The 21,169-nt window shown below is 34.7% G+C and overlaps 1 protein-coding gene across 8 annotated transcripts in view; it reads left to right on the top strand.

Annotated features, from left to right (window-relative positions):
- Window positions 1–21,169, top strand: part of Hr3 (nuclear hormone receptor 3 ROR-beta) — a 99,850-nt gene that overhangs the window by 22,809 nt on the left and 55,872 nt on the right. The window contains exons 1-2 of one of the 8 annotated variants that reach the window (XM_083054367.1): window positions 13,166–14,086; window positions 19,519–20,304. The exons of 6 other annotated variants lie outside the window; for them this stretch is intronic. In XM_083054367.1, coding sequence (XP_082910493.1) covers window positions 20,181–20,304 — 124 coding nt within the window. In that variant the 5' untranslated portion in view covers window positions 13,166–14,086; window positions 19,519–20,180. Of the gene's footprint in view, window positions 1–13,165; window positions 14,087–19,518; window positions 20,305–21,169 lie in introns of those variants that run through there. One more of the 8 variants, XM_083054376.1, reaches the window with a different exon arrangement.

Below are 21,169 nucleotides of genomic sequence, written 5' to 3' on the forward strand. Positions count from 1 at the left end.
ATGACAAGATTCGCGCAACCACGCGTTAAAAGCGCCGTTTTGATCGTGTCGCACGCGCGTGCGAGCATCGCGTAAAATTATGCGTAACGGAAAAGACGAGCTGCGAGAAAACGTGATCGTAAACGTGCGCTTGTGTCCCGCAGGTCTAAGGGTTAGGAGGTCAGGCTCCTTGTCGTTTTACCGTTCGTGTCCGGGAGAATTCCCCGGTGCATTCCCCGACGGTATCACTATTATCGTTATTATTATTGTTAGCCTCGACTACGTTGAATCAACTAGCTCCGTTAACGTAACTGATTGCGGGAATAGTGCGATTTAAACTTGGTAGCAGCAATGCTCGACAAGTTCTTGTCATTATTTCTAGTTTCAATTACCGCCAATGTTATTAGTATTCTCGGAAAAATAGTCATTGTTCTCGATTTTGATTATTTTCATTGATTATTTTAAAATAATTCGAATTTTTCTTCTAATGTGTGTGTGTGTACAATGGAACGTGTACGAGTATTAGAAATTATGAAAATTTAATTGTGTGAGCTATTCTAATATTTCTAGTAAAAAAAAGTGCAACATTCAAAATAAACATTGTCTGAGTTTATTTTGTAAAATGCGCGAAATGCGTTTCTTCACAGAGAGAATTTTCTCTTAAAATTTACCCTAAAAATTATGATAATCGTGGGACAATATGGTATAGGAAGAATTTTATGAGAATTTATCTAATTAATATTTATTACAATAAAAAATAATATCTATCATAATAAAATACAAAATATGTTTGATTAATTTTACTAAACTATATAATAAAATTTACTAACTATATAGTAAAATTATCAATCAAACATATTTTATATTTTATTATGATAGATATTTTTTTTTTTATTGTGATAAATATTAATCAGACAAATTCTCATAAAATTCTTTCCATATCATATTGTCCCACGATTACCATGATTTTCAGGGTAAATTCTAAGAGAAAATTCTCTCTGTGTTTCTTTACTTTTTAGCGGAAAAAATGAATATGTATATATAATTAAAATTTAAAAAAATTTTTTAATTTAAAAGTTCACAAAAATGTATGCCATTTTAGATAATCAAAATTGAAACTTTAATTTAATTTAATTTTTATTTTCCCCAGGAACAAACACTATATCATAATTATTCAGTTTTCTATATCTAATAAATTATTAAATTAATTTCAATCTCGTATTTAAATTCTGACATAATAAAATTTGGACACAAGTTATAAAGAGAATTTTATTCCCTTATAATATTAAAAGATTTATTTTAATTGAATACAGTTACGTGTATCAATTTACGCATATCGGTCTGTTGCGAGAGATTTACGTCTGTATATAACGAGCTTATCCGATGCTTTATGCAGCAATAGTATGTTCGACAGCGAAGCCCCGCATTGCGCAAATCGCATGCGACCATGACATGGTCTTGGCCTCTTCATTCGCGTAAAATTACAATAGTATTAACATCATTTTTTAGACACGTTTATGTAAAAAATGCCTTATTTATTATATCATAATATAATCTCGCACTTTCATTTGAGAATAACGCTTTTGATTATTAGTTTATTTTAAAAACTTGCAGTTAATATATAGCTCTTCAAAATAATTCCATGAAAAATGTAAATTTTTTTTTTTTTTTTAGTACAAAAAAGAAGAGAAACTTCCATATAATTAATAATTAATTTTGCATTCCTTATATATTTTTCTTCATCGAATATATAGATAAAGATTTAAATTTCAGATTCACGACGAAAATGTCACAAATTTTAATTCCTATTTCTTATTTAAATTTATTCTAAATTTAACAATGTATATCCTTTTTTTTAATTTTATATTGCACCATAATATGCATGAAGAAGACACATTTTTTGTGATTAATACTTATTTGGTCATTTTGTTGCTTTATTATTAAGAATTTGATTAAGAAATTAAGGCTCTAGAATTTCGTAATTCACAAATTCCATCGTCCTTGTATCAAATGCTTGAATATTGTTGAAGAAACATTGTTAAGAATAAAAGGACTCACCTCCGCCAAATTGCGAGCGCGTGGTCCTTTTAATCTTCTCGCGGAGGATGTCTCGAAGTCATCAACAGATCATGCATCCACCGCACCCCGCCTACTACGATGCTTCGCACTGCTCGTCCTTTTCTTCCTCTAGCGTTCGACACCTATCCCCCACTTGCGTGTACTCTCACGTGTTACGTGGCACACGCGACTGCAGTAGGCCAAGGGTTCAATGACCGGCAGCCTTGCAAGGCCGGTCGCCTCGGCTTTGTTCGGCTCGGTTCGGCTCGATTCAAGTCGGCTTGATCAGCAGCGCTCAGACGGACTGATAATGTACTTGATTACTCAATAGTACCATCGCGAATTTACCGCCAACTCTCGTTCTTACCGACCCCAGTCGCGGGAAATCTATAAACATAAATAAATAAATAAATAAAATAAAAGGTTGATAGAAGAATAAACTTTATGAGAAAGAAAGAGAAAGAGAAACATGAAAGAAAAATGACGATGAATCGATTATTGCACCATTACATACAAAAATAATGTGCGAAAATCTCAATAAATGTTTCCGCGCTCAATAAATATTCCTTTTGAAAATGCAAAGTTTTCAAGAAACACTACAAGTAAAGCACTCAGGCAAGATGAATTCTATTCTCGAGAGATTTTTGCCATATATTTTGTACTATGTGTACTCTCAATTAGTCAACCGTTAAGAGGCGAGAAGAGAAGAAAGAGAAAAGAGGTTACCTTTTTTTTATTATTTTACGCCGACGAACATGGATCTCTCGACAAAGAGAAACGTAAGTGCTCGAATGGACACGTTCTCGCTCACCGATTCACACGGCAACCAACACGAGTGCGTCGAATCGGAACGACGCAGCGTTAGTTGCGAGACGGAACTTCCGATTGCGACAGCTTCTCGCCGACAATGATCGTTTCTCGCGCACGCGAGAGATGAGACGCGATGCAGCGCGATTTCCCGCTTTGGAAAGTCGCGTTCGAAAGCGCGCTTGATTAATTGATTTTATCGGATTCACGTGAATGATTGAAATGAAAAAAATTATGCATATTTTATTTGACAACTGGAGCTTTGCAGTTTTATAGATTTCTATATATTTTAGACGAGTTTCTGCTATTTAAATTTGAAACGTTTTGCATTGTATATTCATATCTCTTATACATACGATATGTTGTCGCGTTCGCGCCGTTCGGGTACATTCGGAAGTCATCGGCCGCTCGGCGTCCCGGCACTCTCGGCAGTTTCAAACGGTTCGGTTACGGTGCGCGGTGCGCGTCTTTATAGTAATGTACAAGCATTGTTCGGTAAATTTTCAGTGAATATTGTCCATTGTTATTCGATTCAACGTCATAATTCGTACTTCTGATACATTATACAATTCGGGGAAGAATCAATTCGACCGCCGCTCTCTGACTCCTACGCAATCAATCTAATTGGTAATTCACTTCTGCACGTAACCTCAACATTCTTTTTTCACATTATTTTAAGCTGTTTAAAAGTTCAATAAAATCTTTTATAAAGTCTTCTCTGGCTTAAAAGCGATATGAGGAGAAGCTAGAAATAATATGTTTTATTCAAATCTGTAATAATTATCATACACAAATAATATATATATATATATATATATATATATATGTATATATTATTTCTATATGATAATTATTAGAGATTTGAATGTAACGTATTATGTATGTGATATTACATACGTTACAGATTATAAAATCGTATAATTATTTATATATATTTACTATTTACATATATTTTATATATATTTATATATATTTTGTATATATTTATAAACATTTATATTTTATTTTTTTTCATTAAAATTTTAAGCAAAATTAATTTTTATAGAAAAGTAATTATTGAGCAATAATTAAGCAGAGTCTATAATTAAACAATAAGCCTAATTTTTTATTCCATATTAACATTTGTTTCTTCTATTTCAGGTAAGTCCATTACTTTCATTGTGGGTGTATATGTGAGCTACGTACCTGGCGACCAATGAGACCAGATTTTCCAGTGAGTACATTTATTAACAAATAATATAAGACAGCTCTGTACAAAGCAAATTTTCTTGATATTGTTTTATAAACAATCTGTATGATAATTTACATGGACAAATTTAAAAATCTACAAAGAAAGATGGTTTAATGCGAAAAATGATATTGAAAATTTAAATTATTGATAAACAAGCATATTATATAGCAAGTTAGATAATTCGCAGGGAAAACACATTATTATACGATTTGGAAAGAGTTAAGCAAAATATTACGGTAGGAAAGATATATGTGCACAGAGAGAATTTTCTCTTAAAATTTACCTTGAAAATCATAGTAATCGTGAGACAATATGGTATGGAAAGAATTTTATGAGAATTTCTCTGATTAATATTTATCACAATAAAATATAAAATATAATTGATTAATTTTACTATATAATTTAGTAAAATTAATCAAACATATTATTATATTTTATTGTGATAAATATTAATCAGAGAAATTCCTATAAAATTCTTTCCATACTATATTGTCCCATAATTACCATGATTTTTAGGGTAAATTCTAAAAGAAAATTCTCTCTGTGTACTAAAGTATGATGTATATTTATATATACATACACACACATCGTGAATCGAAGTACACCCGACAATTTAGCCGGCGGCGTTTGAAAATAGATCGAGGAATGATAAAATGCAACCATGTCGATGTGTGATTGAGTATTTGCGTAATAATTGTAGATAGATTTATGCGAGATGGGATCGCGTTGTGAAAACGATCGACTTGGGGATCGCGATGTAAAATATGCCTTGGCAGAAATATCGGTTAATTGGCTGCTCGAATCGTGCGATCTCAAAGTATTGACTCGACATTGACGTCTAGTCACTTTCTACGCTTGTTATGCGCACGATCATTTCCAAAATGTTATGACGCGACGCCGAAAAGAAACGCGCTCTAAAAGAAACATTACGTATGCTTATTCTATATAAAATAAATTTTAATTTAATTAATATTTTGTCACCATCTTTTTTTGACAAAAAGTTTCTAAGAGTCATTCTAAAACAATCTAAAACTCTTGTGTATTTTTTAAGAGTATTTTTATTAATTTTTTAAATATTTTAGTATTATGTACTATTTAGTAATATGTACTAAATATTATTATTTGTTTATTTTTAATATTAAAAATTATGTAGTACACCATATCTTGAAGAGAAATGCAATTAGCGCAGATGGCATAACAATATTAATCAGAAAATACTTCATAAGAATTAATTACAGGGACGAACAAAAAATTATTTAAATTCTTATTGTTAGATTATATCTCTTTGATTATCTTGTATGAGAATGTACGCCCCTTTTTTTCTCCTTTTTCGTGCGAATTATGCAATCTGTGAAGAGAGGGGCCTGACTGACAAAAATGGACCCGGGAGCGGGTTACGATCGGGCTTCGATCCGGGCCCGGAAATGATTTTGGTGCCGCAGGCGGGGAAAGCTCGACTAGCTTGACAGACGTTTCTCTCCCTTTGCGTGCTCTCGCGCCTTCTTCGTAAGCCGGATTTGCGCTACCGAGATAGCCACCAGCTAAGCCCCCGGGTGTACATCGATAGCGTAATGAAGGGCGATTGAAATGTCGCGCAACCCGAATATTTATTGCTGTGCTTGCATAGTAGACTACCGTTTATCTGAAAATCACGTTTACCACGAAGCTATTTCATGCTAGGTAAACTGTATTGCCGGAAGCATGCAGCTGATCTACAGATGCAATCGTATCTTTAAAATATGTACTGCTTTTTTTATTGGTATAAATTTGCTAAATAATTTATACCGTGATATGGAAAAGTTTTTCATAGATTTGTAGATTCTACGTGACTATACCTACATATCCACTGACAAGAAAATTTTCTCTTAGAATTTACCCTGAAAATCATAATAATATTGTGGGACAATATGGTGTGGAAAAAATTTTATGAGAATTTCTCTAATTAATATTTATCACAATAAAAATAATAATATCTATCACAATAAAATATAAAACATGTTTGATTAATTTTACTAAATTGCATAGTAAAATTAATTACAAATATATTTTATATTTTATTGTAATAGATATTATTATTTTTATTGTGATAAATATTAATCAGAGAAATTCTCATAAAATTCTTTTCATATCGTCCCACGATTTTCAGGATAAATTTTAAGAGAAAATTCTCTCCGTGTATATATGCCACATAAAAGTGTTAGGATTTATTGATCTTTGATTTTCTCGATATTATAACATAAGAACGTTCTACAATATATTTTTGCTCCAATTTTGCTACAATATATTTTTGGATTTTCATAAATCCTTTATTACATGATAATCTATCGAATCTATCTAATCTAATATTTCATATTATAGTTCTTTTAAAGAACGAAAAACATATAAAACAAATAATATTTAAATTTTACAAAATCTCTTATTATTGAGAGGTAAATAAATTTCTTAATGCGACTGATAACATGTTCCATAGAACATATTGATTCTTAATTTCGAAGATCTTTGATTGCATAATCTTTTCAAGGATCTTTAAATCTACTGGAATCTTTTTTTAATACACCTCGATCATAGAATGCAAAGGGAGGTCGACGAGATAAAGTTTCATACGTGAATACGTTGTCGACGTTTTAGCAACTGAGAACGACTCAAAACGAATGAGAAGGAGAAAGAGAGAAAGACCCAGATTTCATTTTCGTTGATGAGCTTGGCCTCGGTCCAGCCCGTCTAAATATATATCCCCTTTTTCTCCATCTTTCTCTCACCTTCTCCTTCTCATTTTCGTCAGAAACGAATCCTTCTCGAATCGCGAAACTAGCGAAGAAAGCTGAGAGTACTGCCGGGAATTATTCTAATCCTAAATAATCAAAATACTGTTAAAACGAAAAATTAAAAATTAGGATATACTAAATTTGTCTTGAAAGCATGATTTTTATAAAAGATAAATAATAATAAATTAAAGGTATCAACTGATTTTGATTTAAATTATTACTAATACAAAGAAGACTTAATTAGAAATAAATATTATTAATAATGAATGATCGCTGTTAGGTTTTTACAAAAGTTTTATCGACTTTTTCGAAAGTAAGGGAAAAAAAACAAAATTGATGAACGTTTGATTTCAAAAAACAGAAAGAATAGAAAATTGCCGATGTACCGTGACACATCAGCTGTCGATTTCACCGGATACGACGTATGCAAAAAAATGCGTAAAAAAAGGAGATTTCAGTATTCCGAATTCACTTTGCACCGAGAGAGGCAGGCGGACCCGTTTTGTCAGTTCGTGCAACGGTATTCGAGGGGACAGCTTGTCAAACACCTCGTTGTCGTAACGTAATTTACGACCGAGTCCGCGTTTGGAAATTTCACCTTACTACTTGTGCGCACGTTTACCACGCTGCGGGTCCCACCGAAAGAGCGCAATGAACCCGAATGAGAAAGCAGCTCCTCCATATTCAACCGTGCGCGCCGATTTTGGCTGTAACATGTTCGCCAGTTCGCTACAAAGCTAGCTTGTCGCAGAAAACGACTTCGAGACTTTCGACCTTGGGATACTCGTGCGCGAGTTCGATATGACGGCTTTTTCAACGAGCATGGTTACTGCGCTCCAATAATTTGCGAGTAGACGCGGAAAATATCTCGTGTAAATGCTGGTTCGCGCGAAACGGACTTGTGTTTTCTATAACTTTGTATGCGGCGTTCTGCCTCCGATTTTATAAGTTTGATGACAGCAATAGCTTGATTGAAATGAAGGAGACTGAATAATTTCGGGAACAACATATGCAAAAATCAAAATTTTGTTCTGATGAATTTGAAGTTTGTTTAACGTCAAATTCGAGCTATCATTTATCACAATTTTCTACTTTTCAACGTAAATTAAATTATTAATTACAACGCAAAATAACTATGTTTGTTAATAATCTATTCTCTTAATATTCATTAAATATTATTTATTTTTATTTACATTCTTTTAAAAATGTTGAGTCTATTATTTCTTTTAAATTTAACTTTTCTATTTACCGCTAATCTGATGAAACATTTAATAGTTTTTGGTAGTAAATCCTTAGCAATCCTTGCCTCAAAATTTAAATAAATTTGTCATACATGTCATATACATACAAATACAAGACATGGCAATATTTATAAACGCTACAGCTCGATTTTAATCATATGCTGGAAAGTTTCCTTCGGCTCTATTTCAGCAGCATCGCGTCGCAAATTCGCAGTACTTTCACGGCGCGATTGCGCCATCGCGGTGATTTCGCGGCAAGGTTTTCGGCGGCGATTTACAACGACGAGAATGACAATGGCGTCGCAAAAAGTTGGCACGCAATAGCCGCGTCAGGTAACGCGATTCTAACGGTACATCCCTGCGCGCTTTCAGCTTGGTCTACCAACCTACTGTGCCTATACCTATCTGCCTACCTACTTACCTACCTACATACCTATATACATGCTTCGCTCTTTGTGGTGCCTAGGCCCGCATCGATCGCACTTATATGTATAACGCGTACATGCCTATCGATCGCGTCGCCCCGACTTACCTCGTCTCGTCTTCTTCCCTCTCGCATAGGGAAAAGGCGAAACAAAAAAAGCGCCTCGGCCACCCCCGCCCTTCTCCATGTCGATCGCAATGAGGAACGCCAGATCCCACTACCCTCGTGTCACGTTGCGCGGTCGCATTATGTTTACATCGGTGTCGCAAAGACACCAGGGGTTGCTACCCTAAGCAGAAAGTAAGTTATGTCGTAATATCTAGGCTGCTTATATGGAGAATATAAAATTATTATTAACACGATGAAGAGTCGAAAATCTTAAATGAATCAATTTTCTGATTTCGAGAGAAATCTCTTCAGTAATTAAACATGTTATTTGAAACATAGAGATTGATTAGTTTACAACGACGTCAATTGATCGTGTGTGGACTATGAAAAAAAAACGGTATTTCTTATTCTAATTTTTAGATAAAAAAATATTTCTCACACGCGGTTGATTATGTCTTTCTAGGAATTTAATAAAAGTGTCTTACTATATCCTCTTAACTTAACCAGCATCAAATGAAAGGGCAAGTGGTTGAAGAAGGTATGACACATTCTTAGGAAAATTCACTTCTTCTCATAAAATAAATGGTTATTATCTTTTCGTGTTATATCTCTATCGCTGGTGTATACAATATAATTTTTAACGTGAATCAAACTGGCGCATGGAACTTTTAAAAAAACACCGATAACTTTATTATATGACACGCCCATCTATTTCCTCTTTTAATTAAATTTTACAGCAACAATTATTTATAGTAATTAAATCAAATTATAATAAAAATGGAATTAATGAGATTAATTCTTAATCAGTATATGAATAAGTATAATGACAATAATAATAATGATTAGCACTCTGCCTTTTGAATCATTTAAAGAATTGACATTTTAAGAATTAATACGTGTGAAATGTTGAAAGGAAACAACTTATAATAACGAGATTTTGTATTGATGGGCAAAATACTGATGAAACTCCCAAATTCAGAATCCGAAACCGCAATGTCCTCGACCGTTCGAGCTCTTTTATATCCGGCTTTAAGCCACATGGGTCATTGACAGTGGATGCGCGTAAATAACTGTAATTTGTCGTTTCCATCTCACAGACGAGATAACCGGTAGAGAATTACGTCACAGTCTGCCACCAAACCCTCAAGATTCCACGCCCATATGTTTAAACGGTGAAAATTGCAATAACAGTAGCATTGCTCCCTTTTCATATTAGTACAATTATGTACTATCATAATATAAAAATATATCATCATATATATCATAATACATCAATATATATTATAATATATTATAATATATTAATGTATTTCATAATAGTACATGATTGTGACTATTATGTTATATCATATTATATCATTCTTCGTTAAAGCATTTATTTGCCACATTTTTAGGATTTTTCAATAAAAACCAAGCTTGTGAAAAAATTACAAGACATATTTTTCTGATGTCATATTTTATGTTAATGAATTGGAAAGCTATGTATTGACTGTAATTTTTATTACATAATTTCGTAATGAATACAAAGAAAGAAGCACTCAGCTGAAAATGAATTACGCAATTTCTTTATTTATTTCGCAAAATATTTGCGAAAATTAGACGTGTAGTTATAATTTAATTTTTGATTTTTAATCATGTTAAGTTTAATTATAATAATTTAATATTAATAATTTTTTTTTTTAATGTGCGTAGCAATTTCGAACGACAAATAATAAAAGATTAACTAATTTAGTCAAAAAATTATAAATGATTTAATTAAAAACCATTGTTTAACTAGCGGCGCATTTTTATATTTTAATAAATTTTATATTCAATTTAAGCTGCGCATTATTCGCGAGATTATATTGTATTTTTGTTACAAAAATATTTTTTTGAGCTTTGCAATACATGCAGCTACATTGAAATTTGAACAATTTGAATCCGAACAATCGATAGCAGTTTCGATTTACACAAACATAGCACCGGATGGGTTTTATATATCAAAATTTTAAGAATTCCGGTTTATTTTTTTCACCAGATAATGGGGAGGGTCAGATAATAGGGAACCTCTTCTCTTTCGTTCGGGCCGATCGATTCGATCGCGCCGCCGTCTTCCCACGTACCTGCGGAGAATCCGTCGTCTGGAATAATGCGCGAAACGACATAAGCTTGAGTGGGAGGGAGTGAACGACCTAACGGTGTGATATCGAGTGTCGGACGCTTTTGTACGATCGAGAAAAAGTTCTATATGTGTATTTCGATTACTGAGCGAAGATGAACCATTATTCCAAAAAAAGCTACTTTGATCTAGCAAATGTCTTTTTTAATCGAGCTATTAAATGATAGAGTTGTATAATAAGTATGATAAAATATAAAGTTAAGAATATTATGCAAAAATATTACGCGAAGAATACGTATAAATACGTAGATATAAAAATATAAAAGTAGAAAAATTGTTTACAGTAATCAATTAAGGAAGAAAAATAAATATAAGAAATAAAATATTTGAAAAGAAAAATGATACAAAGAAGAAATTTATACGTAAAAAGACTAGAGATCTAAGAAGAGAAATTCTGTGTAGAACGGTGGTTAGAGAATTTATTTACTGCCACAGCGATCGTTAGGTTCCTTTGGGCCATTACGATCTACATTATCAATTTATGTCTCAGGAAACGTTTCGACTCTCGCTATTAGATTTCTATCATCTCTGCGCCTCTTCTTACATCTCACAAGCATAATTCATTATATTATAGACGAGATCTAGTTGAAAATATCTCGCTCTTTTGCCAAATTTTCCAGCAATCTTTCTAATTACCATTAATTTTAATTTACTCATAATTAAGTTTACCTAAGTATTAGAAGCATTAATTCAGTTTTCACTCTTTTATTATTATAAAATATTATCCGAGCATTTCTCTCCACTGTGAGCTTTACCTTTAAATAAATAACTTTTATTATGTTACTCTGTGTGTGATGTAATATACGTCTCTCAATGAGATAACAATATAATATGTACTTAATATTGAAACACACAGTGAATTCTGGGGAAAGAAGGAAGATAGTAAAATGTAATCATTGTTGAAAATCAAGACGAGGATACATTTGAGCATGCATAAATGTGTCCGACATAGTTTACGACTTCACATAAATCACCGATGCTTTTTTGAAATTCTCACCAGCGCTCATTTTATTCTTGATAGTCGAACATTAACTCGTGTTGTTTGAACTATAAAATCACGATTCACGATTAATCTTAATGATAGATACTCTCGGACTGGCGACGACGACAACGCCTTTCTGTTAAGCGAATAACACCTTGTCGCGGCGACAGCGGCATCCCTACCGATCGATCGCTTCTGAGATCGATCGTGGCGTGGCGAGTGCGTGCGCCATCCTGTAACCGGCCTCGCTGCTCATAGACAGAAAGTAAACGCTTTCATAACTCCCTCCCTGTCTCCCTGTTTCCCTTTCCATCCCTTTGTCACGCATATGTGTTACATTTACGATGAAATCGTTCTTTATTATATTTATTAGCGCGCGACGAAGAGCTGACATAATCGGGACGCCGAGTGAAAAAACGCGCTTTAAACGAGAGATCTAATTAATGATTTTATAGATTTGATTTTTAAAAATTATATGATTATGCTAATACACATCTCTCAACAAGATTACCTCAATCAATAATTTAATACAAATAATTTTTCCAAGTGCAAGTAAAATTTTATAAATCTTCACGAATCAATCATTTTTGCCGTAATTAACACGTAAATGTATAGACATATAAAAATATGCACATATGTAAAAAATATTGGATAGAAGCTTATCACAATCGCGAAAATAACATTAGCAGCTATAAAGTAATATCAGGACGTGCAACTCCTCTATAATAGCCTTTTTTTTCATGTATCATCACATTACAACGATGTAACGTAGCATATTACATTTATATCAGAACTTTTCAAGCTGAAATCACTTCAAAAGCTCATATTTTTTTTTACGAACACATTCTATCGCACAGAATCACCCTTTGTAATCAGGATCATTAACAACGAAAGGGCTAACACCTCGCGATCAGAGCGTCATCCGCGTCCGTGCGGAAGACTCCGGAAAGTATCGAAGGGAGCATGGGCCGCGGCTAGACCTACCCCAACGTGATCCTGTTTACAGCAACCCTACCCACCCTTTTCCTCTCGCACAGTCTCTTCAGTCTCGTAGACTTATCTGAAAACCCTCCACCTTCCGTTCCGTTGTCACCCTTTCGCCCCATTCTTCCCTCCCGTCGTGAGAGTTTCCTTACTCACGACGCGCCTTCTCTTCTTTCCTCCTCCTTCGCATCCCCTCCGCATATCCCTTCCACCCTTCCTCAAACCTGTCTCCCACTTTGTGCCCTGCGCGCTTAGCCCTCCTCACTATCGCGCTCGCACTTTCTTCGTCCCTCTCACTCTCTCTCTTTTCAACCAGCCCGCAAAACACGAGAGACAGACAGAGAGGCATTGGCAAAGAGAGAGGGAGGAAGAAAGAGAGGGAGCGAGAGGGCAAACGGTGGGGCTGGCTCTCTCCGGTCTTGCGCGACGCGCATCAGTCAACTCAGAGCTACGGTCGCGCGATAGCCACGGTGCCCGTTAAAAGGGATCGTTCGCGATTTCGACACAATTCGCGATCTCTTTCAAGTGCCTCCCGAAATCTCTCCCTGTCCTTCCCTACCCCTTCGCTCGACCGCGCGCTCGCGTTTCAGAGTGATCCGCGAAGTGATCCCTCCCTTAGGGTGTGCGTTATCCGGCAATAACTGAAGAAACCGGCGTTCGCAAAGCATACATACCGTGCCGATACCATCGCGATACAATCGCGAGAAAGCGCATCTTCGAGCGATTCTCTAACGCGTCGTCCAAGATCGTCACAGTTACCACCGCGTCCCCGCGTAAGGGACCGATGGCACGCGGCGAGCCGAGGCCCATTCTCGCGGTTGCTTGGTCCGCGTGCGACCCTTGCGCGCGGATAGTCGGGATGCGGTGGAACTGCTCGTGACTGTCCGCATCCGAGTGTGTCAGTCGACGACGCTCCGAATTGGGCACAATACGGAGTATCGGAGTGCCGAATGACATCGACGTCGTGATTGTTATCGTTGTCGTCGCCGTCTTCGTCTATACCTTCTATTGCGCGCTCGCGGACATTGTCGTGCACGTCGTCGTTATAATCCGGCGGTGCCGCGACGAGAGGGAAAAAGAGGAGTATCGACGTTTTCTCGTGCCGGCGCCGGGGTACCACCCCTTGCGCGCGGAAGGACAGTAGCGGCCGGCCTGCCGCACGGCGCGTCAGTGAAAGTGAGTGATGCGAGCGCGTTCGCCAACGTGGAGGAGAGGGAGAAGCGAGTGCGAGCAAGTGTCACCGCGACTTCTTCGGGGTTGGTCTCGCATTCTTTTATGATACCTCGAGGCGCGTCCTCGAGGATTGCTACGACGTTACGGAATTGTTCAGTTCGACGAACGACACAGTGGTGGGTCGCAGGATAAAACGCACCCCTTCGGCTCGTTTCGTGCGGTTTCACCCTCTCTCTAGGGAGTAGGTGTTTCTCTTGGGAGGAGCAATGCGTCATAACGGTGCCAGACAGCGACGTAGAAATAGATCCTCGGGAGTAGAGTGCAGGAGAGTGTATTAGCTTTCTCATCAATGAAAAGTTTATACCATCAAATAATTATACTGTGTACTCCTCTCTCTCTCTCTTTCTCTCGGTATAAGAAACCATATAAAAAAGTCATTTTAGGATTAGCTAGAAATCTTAAAACAGGAAACGAAGAGATTTCTTAAATGTTCTTTTTTTGGCATGAAATTAATTTTTTGAATATATTTTTTTATGTTTAGATAATCAATAATAATTAATTATATAGATTATTTTTCTATTCACGATTTTATATAAATATGTATATGTATATGTAGTATAAAGTCTTTCATATATCTTTGCTAAACATTTATATAACACATATTTTAATAAATTCGAACGTCTATTTTAAATATTAAATTAATGAACGCTTAGCTATTAAATTAATAACATTTAGCATTGAAGCATTGAATAATCGACATCATATTTAGTAAAAAACATGCAATAAAAATATCGGTCTAAAACATAAAACTGAATTATCTATGAGGGATGATTCGGAATTTCGTGCAACCGTCACAAAAAAGTATAATTTATTCCCCAGTATCTACAGTAACATTATATGAACTTCAATTAATGAGTCTTTCTTTTGAAAAAATTCACTCCACTCAAGAAAGCTTGTTGGCGTTATAGAATATTAATGACGTCTTTTTCATTTTTACATTATTGATCTTTCATAAGTTTTCCTTATTCTCTCACATCTTCGATCATCCACGATTTCGCGACGTTTGTCCCGCTCTCTCTTTCTCAACAAGCTCTCCTCTTTTTGCTTCTATCGCTCTTTCTTTCTCTTTCTCGTTCCCCTTTCCCTCCCGTCTTCTCTCCCACTCCAACATTTACCTCCCGGTTATGAATATTATTAAGTAATACCTACATCGCACGCACGGCGATACAGACGCATGTATGCACTTATATGCATGTGTATGCGCGCAATGCACGCGCGCGCGTTGCACGCAGGCGAACGGAAAAGTGCAGGTTCTCATTCTGGAGATATCTTGCATTCACGAGGCAATACGCGAATAGAGATTTATTCCTTTCTCAATATGAATGGATACAAAGAAAAACAGAATTTACTGATATAACAAGGCATTTTATCTTAAATCAGATGAAAATTAATATTAAAAATGTATACATAGGAAATATCCGGCGTTTTTATGATGTAACTTTGATTTCTTGAAAATTTATATAGCTTCTCTTCTATTGAAAATTTTTTGTAAGCTTTTTAAATGTCTGACTTTTTATAATTTAAGTGAATTTATAATTCTTCAACATTTTAATTTTTAATATATATATTTATCTATACATTTTTTCTAGATTATTTTCAACTCTCTTTATATACCAAAAAATAAATTTCTGTTTGTAATTTTTGCTTTTTATATAAAGCATTAAAAAAAACTCTTTTATATAAAATGTTGGTAAAAAAACGAAAAAGTAATTAAGGCCGATAATTGGTTCTTTTTTTATCTTCTCTTATTGATTTTAGCACATGAATTTCATAATCATCAAAAAGATTTGTAAGGAAGGCCTATTTGATATTTAGAAGTGCGTCTGAATCGATATAGTGTGCAAAATTTGTGCAATACCAGCGGTGCATACGATGGAATAATTTACATGGTGTAATCATAGAATGTATATTAGAAGATAGACTATTTTCCCGTTGTTATCTACAACGGTGTCCTCGTAAAGCAACCGGAAGTATCCATATGACGTGATGGGATGAAGACGATAGGAAACATAAAATTATGTTATGTACGAAGTGTCTTGAAATGTCAGCCGATATTAGTGAAATCGTGTTTCTCGAATAACAATTAGTTTCAACATTTTGATAGCAAAAAAAAATATTTTTGATTTAATATTTTTTTATAAATATTTTATCAATTATAAAGTACTTTCTTATAAAGTAAAGATCATGTGTGAAATTAAGCAATTCATGAATCTTTGATTTCAAATAAATCCATAATTGTTCCTTGAAATTTTGCAAATTTTTGTAAAGCAAATTTGTTAAGAAATGCATGTCATACATTTTCATTAATGTTTATGTATTGTATGTCGATTGTTATCATATATATATGTGTGAATTTATTTGTACAGTTAGAAACGTATTATATTTATCGTCTTCAAACCGCACGAAATCAATTATTCACATTAGATCAAGTTCGATAGCTGTTCAACTATTGCCTCTGCCGAATGTATGAAATAAGTAAAATATCCAATAAATCACATTTAGATCGAGACGGATGGGAATAAGTATGAGTCGCGTGCACACGGGTCACCTGTGCATTTTTTTCTCTTTCTCTCTTCTCTGTCTTTTTCTCGTGATAATGCTGATGCCGTAATAACGCCACCGACACACTCGTGCCAGAACCGAAGTATACGCTCGATGTATACGACCTAAATAAAATGCGATGCCCCCCCAGGGCGAAAGTAATTCACACGCGCGAACAAGAGCTCGCACGCCCGCGCGCCGTACTTCACCGACTTTTAGACTTTATATATGTATATGTTGCACAGAAAGTTCTAAGATAATATTTAAAACTTATCATTAGTATGTGCGACAACTGAATGAAAATAATATCATTTTTATCTCGTTTTATTTATTTTATTTATTTAATATCGCGATATTATTTTTTTTTGTATTATTGAAAAGAAGACTATAATTGTAATATAGATGTAAATTATATTTTAGTAACAATAATATTGACAATAATAGCATTAATAATAATAATAATAGTCTGTAAAATATCGAAAAAAATATTCAATTAGGTTTCAACTTGTTCTAATTTCATCATAAATTTATGCATCGTTATATTTTATCTATTTTACTTATTATGCGCAGATTTTTTATCTATTTTACTTATTATGCAGATAAAAAAACCACAGAAAATATACAAAGCAAATTAAAATTGATTTTTATATGTATTAAATATAAAATATTGTATAATAACATTTATTATATTAAAGTTAAAATTAAAAATTTATTTGTAATTTTAATTTTGATCATTTAATTTGATCATAACAATTTAATCTTGAATTAAAATAAAAATTGATTAGAACAAGATTCATTATTGATTCAACTATTACGATCAACTTATACAAATAAGTCGGATTAATTAAAAGTAGTTTAGACACGGTTGCCCTTTGCGATAGATCGGACAACGCGATCTTCTGATCGAAGATATGCGCTAGATCTAAAGCGAAGGAAAGATAGAACGAAGAGGATAGAGATTGAGAGAGAACATCGAGTCAGTAGGCTAGTGGGAACATAAACCGTACGCACGGTACCGCGAGCCCTCTTCCTCTTTCCCTCTATCTCTTGTACTTTCCTCCTTCCTTCCTCTTCCCTCGCAATTTTCTCCTTTTATTGTGGTCAACGTACATCCACCACGTTCATATATAACGGTGATTTCAGTATTCTTGAGAGCAGCGTTTCCCAAACGATTGTAAACCGAGAGAGAGAGAGAGAATTCTCTCTTAACTGAACTTCAAATAATAATATTAATATCTCTTTCTAATTTAAATGAATGCTATTTGTTTATTTATATGTAGATCTCTTTGATTTTTTAGATACTCAAATTTTTTAATTCTTTATCATACTTACATCATCAATTAATAATGAGTCTTTTAAATCTGTGCATAGTATTAGATATATCTCTTAAAAATTTGATTTTTACAATTTTAATATTTAGATATTTTATTTTAATCTACCATTTCTTTCTGAAATTGTTGTACAAAATTAAACATTAAATTTAGAATGTATAAACTGCTATATTCTTTCAATAGATCAAAGATCTACATCTTGCACAGCTATCGAAATTTTAATTTAATTTAAATAGAACTGCATCAAATTTAAATTGCATAAGCAAAAGTTGAATAAAGTCAGGAATCAATCTCTTGATTTTGCTGTACGATCGGCGTATATATTTTTTTCGGACACCCTGTATAGATGGGTGGTCGGGAAACAGGCTCGCAAAGCTCGGCCGGTGGTCGCCGAGCTTCGCTCGATAGCGAAGCGCGGTTCCCCTCGGCGCGAGCTCTCCGCTACTTGCAACGCGGTTGATATTAAAGGGGAACCATCACGCTACATGGAAATGCAGGATCGATGCGCCAGGAGTCGGTCGCTTTTTCGCGTCGGCCAGAGATCAATCGTTCAGGATTAATGACGTGTCGTCAGGTTTTATATACACTTGCCATTTTAATTCTTTACTTTTTTTAATCTTAAACTATTCTATTTAAACGGGTTTTATTTGAGAGCTATTTTTATCCTTTACGGATTTTTGTAGACAAATACTTGCAATCTTTAATTTATGAACGCGTAATAATGTGTATTTTTCATGTATATATTGATTTCTTCAAGCTTTTTGACTAAAACATTTGTTTCAAATTCTTGAAAACTTTTCGTTTAGGAAATAAATTAAAAGTTTGAATTTATTTTATATATAAATAAAATTTGGCTTTTTCGTACACTTTACTATTATTATATTTTATTTAGCGTCTATAAATTGCATATTATAAGAGCGATTTTTGTTGCCATTTTAGAAAGTTGATCCGAGAACTTTCGAAAAGATTACATAAATGTCTTACAATTTAGATTTTGCATTGGTAATTTCTCTACGATTTGTTTTTTGTCTCGTTTGTCTCGTTTGTAATTTGTCGCAAGTTTCTCGTCTTGAGAATTTTGTTTTCTTAATTCTAATATTAATTCACTGTCTGGCAAAATTTTAATCTTCCTCCGTCCGAATGAAGTAGCACGAAACGATTCGATGGAAGTTGTATCCGATCAAGCATGAGTTAATCTTATATTTGACGTTTTCAATCCTCTTTCACTTTCCTCATACACTTATTGAAATTGAAAAAATATATGAAGTTACATTAAATCAGAGATTTGCAACAGAGAGAAAGAGATTTAGTTATATATACTGGTTTAATCTAAATATATATAAAATTATATTCTTTTTAAAATATATTCTTTTCGAATTCTATTCTTTTTATTAAGAAATAAATTCGATAAAATATTGAAGTGATCACGTACAACACGTCATAATATAGATTAATAAAAATCAGAGATTTTTAAGTTTTATTTGAATTAAGTTTTTGCGCGTAGAAAATTTATATATAACACGTAATGCAGTAAAGATTCAACAAATATTTTTAGTCTCCTAAAAATGTTCATTACATTTAGCAATTAAATCAGTTTCACAAAGAGAATGTAAGACAACAAACGTCATATGTATGACAACTCTCGCATGATCGGTGCGATAACAACTTCCTTCCAGATCGAGAACTAGAAGGGAAGTTCGACGAAGCCATGTCACGTCGTCGGGAGCTCGCGCGATTCCCGATGACAGCAGCGACGGTTACGTGGACAACGGTTACGGAAAACGCGCCAACAACCGCGATAACAGCAAACAAAGTGAGCGCAACGACATTAACGACTACGACGAGTACTCGACTCGGCGTGCTGCGACTTCGGGGCGACTAAGAGTAAGCACCATCGGTGCGATCATTAAGCCAACGACAACAACGACGACTTTTACGTCGATCAAGGGGGTGAGTGGTAATAAATAGCGCAATAAATCGTGTCACGTTGCACCGTCGTTGGGGTGGCGTGGAAGAGGCGGAGAAGGAAGGGGAGGAACAAGAAGAAGAAGAAGAAAAAAAAACAGAATAAAGAAAAGAACGGAAATATACGAACTTCACATAACTGGTGAATCGACAAAGTACTAATATACGCGAGTGTCGCACCATAGCAGACAGAGTGTCCTTTAAAGAGCAGTGGTGCATCGGCCCTGACGGGAGCGAAAAGAATCTTCAGGGGATTTAAACGCGGTTACGCGGCCGCGAATGTTACATCGGGCCGGCGAAGGGCGCCCGGTGATTCAGCAGGGCATCAGCCTGGCAAACGTCAGACCGCGACACCGTCACCACGGCGTTCAACATGTTCGAGATGTGGAGCGCGGTGAGTTCCAAGCTGGAACACTCCGCGACCTCCTCGGGCTCGCCGTTGCCGTTGACCTCGCACGCGCCCCAGACGCCGCACACCTCGTCGGGGAGCATAAAAGGTAAAGAACTCGATCGCGAGAGAACGATACTCGATTTATTTCAAAGATGGTCCAACTTATAAAATTTCTCAAACCGATTAATCGGATTAATCGATTGCTAAACTGATCAATTTAATATTCCCTTTTCCTATTAATTCATTATAAATAAGATAATTTAGATGAGAATAACGACCCGCTAAGTAGAAATTAGCTGCAATCGAGAGATATCGACGGCTGTTAATCTTAGTGGATTGCTTTTTTATGCATATTTAATTATAAGAAGATATAAAATCGCATGAAAATAGGTAATTATTAGATTATTTGAAATGGTGAGCATTTATTCATCCTCTTAAGAGATCCAAGTCTTGAATATTTTAGTCCTGATATATTCTCGGACATTTGAATTTCTAGATCTTAAAATTTCATCGAGGCAAAGAGAGATTGAGGCATATTGAGATATTGGAATACTCGATCTTTAACCCTTTATACTCATATATCATCTACATGACGAAATAGAACGCGATCTCTGATCGCCATTCAATGTGAATTATAAAATCCCATTAATCATGCGTGCGCCGAACGTTGTAATAAATCTCTCGTTACACATCTCTTTGGCATATCCATTTGTGCTCGGATTGTTCGCTTATGTTTTTAATATCCACTCATACACAACGTATAATCAATACCAAATATTACCTCTCGTGAATTAATTAGCATACTAATTTTTATTATAACATGAAGTGACTCACTCGTTTAATAATAGTTAAATTAATCTGTGATGCACAATTCTTGTTTCCAAAAACGAATTAATAGGATAAATATAAAAACAATAGATACAGTGCAGAATTTTAAAAGTACGATATATTTTGTTTAATATTATAATAAG

Source organism: Prenolepis imparis, unplaced genomic scaffold (genome assembly GCF_030444845.1).
Source record: "Prenolepis imparis isolate NDT839.2.m4 unplaced genomic scaffold, iyPreImpa1.0 SCAF_1, whole genome shotgun sequence".
Taxonomy (NCBI): domain Eukaryota; kingdom Metazoa; phylum Arthropoda; class Insecta; order Hymenoptera; family Formicidae; genus Prenolepis; species Prenolepis imparis.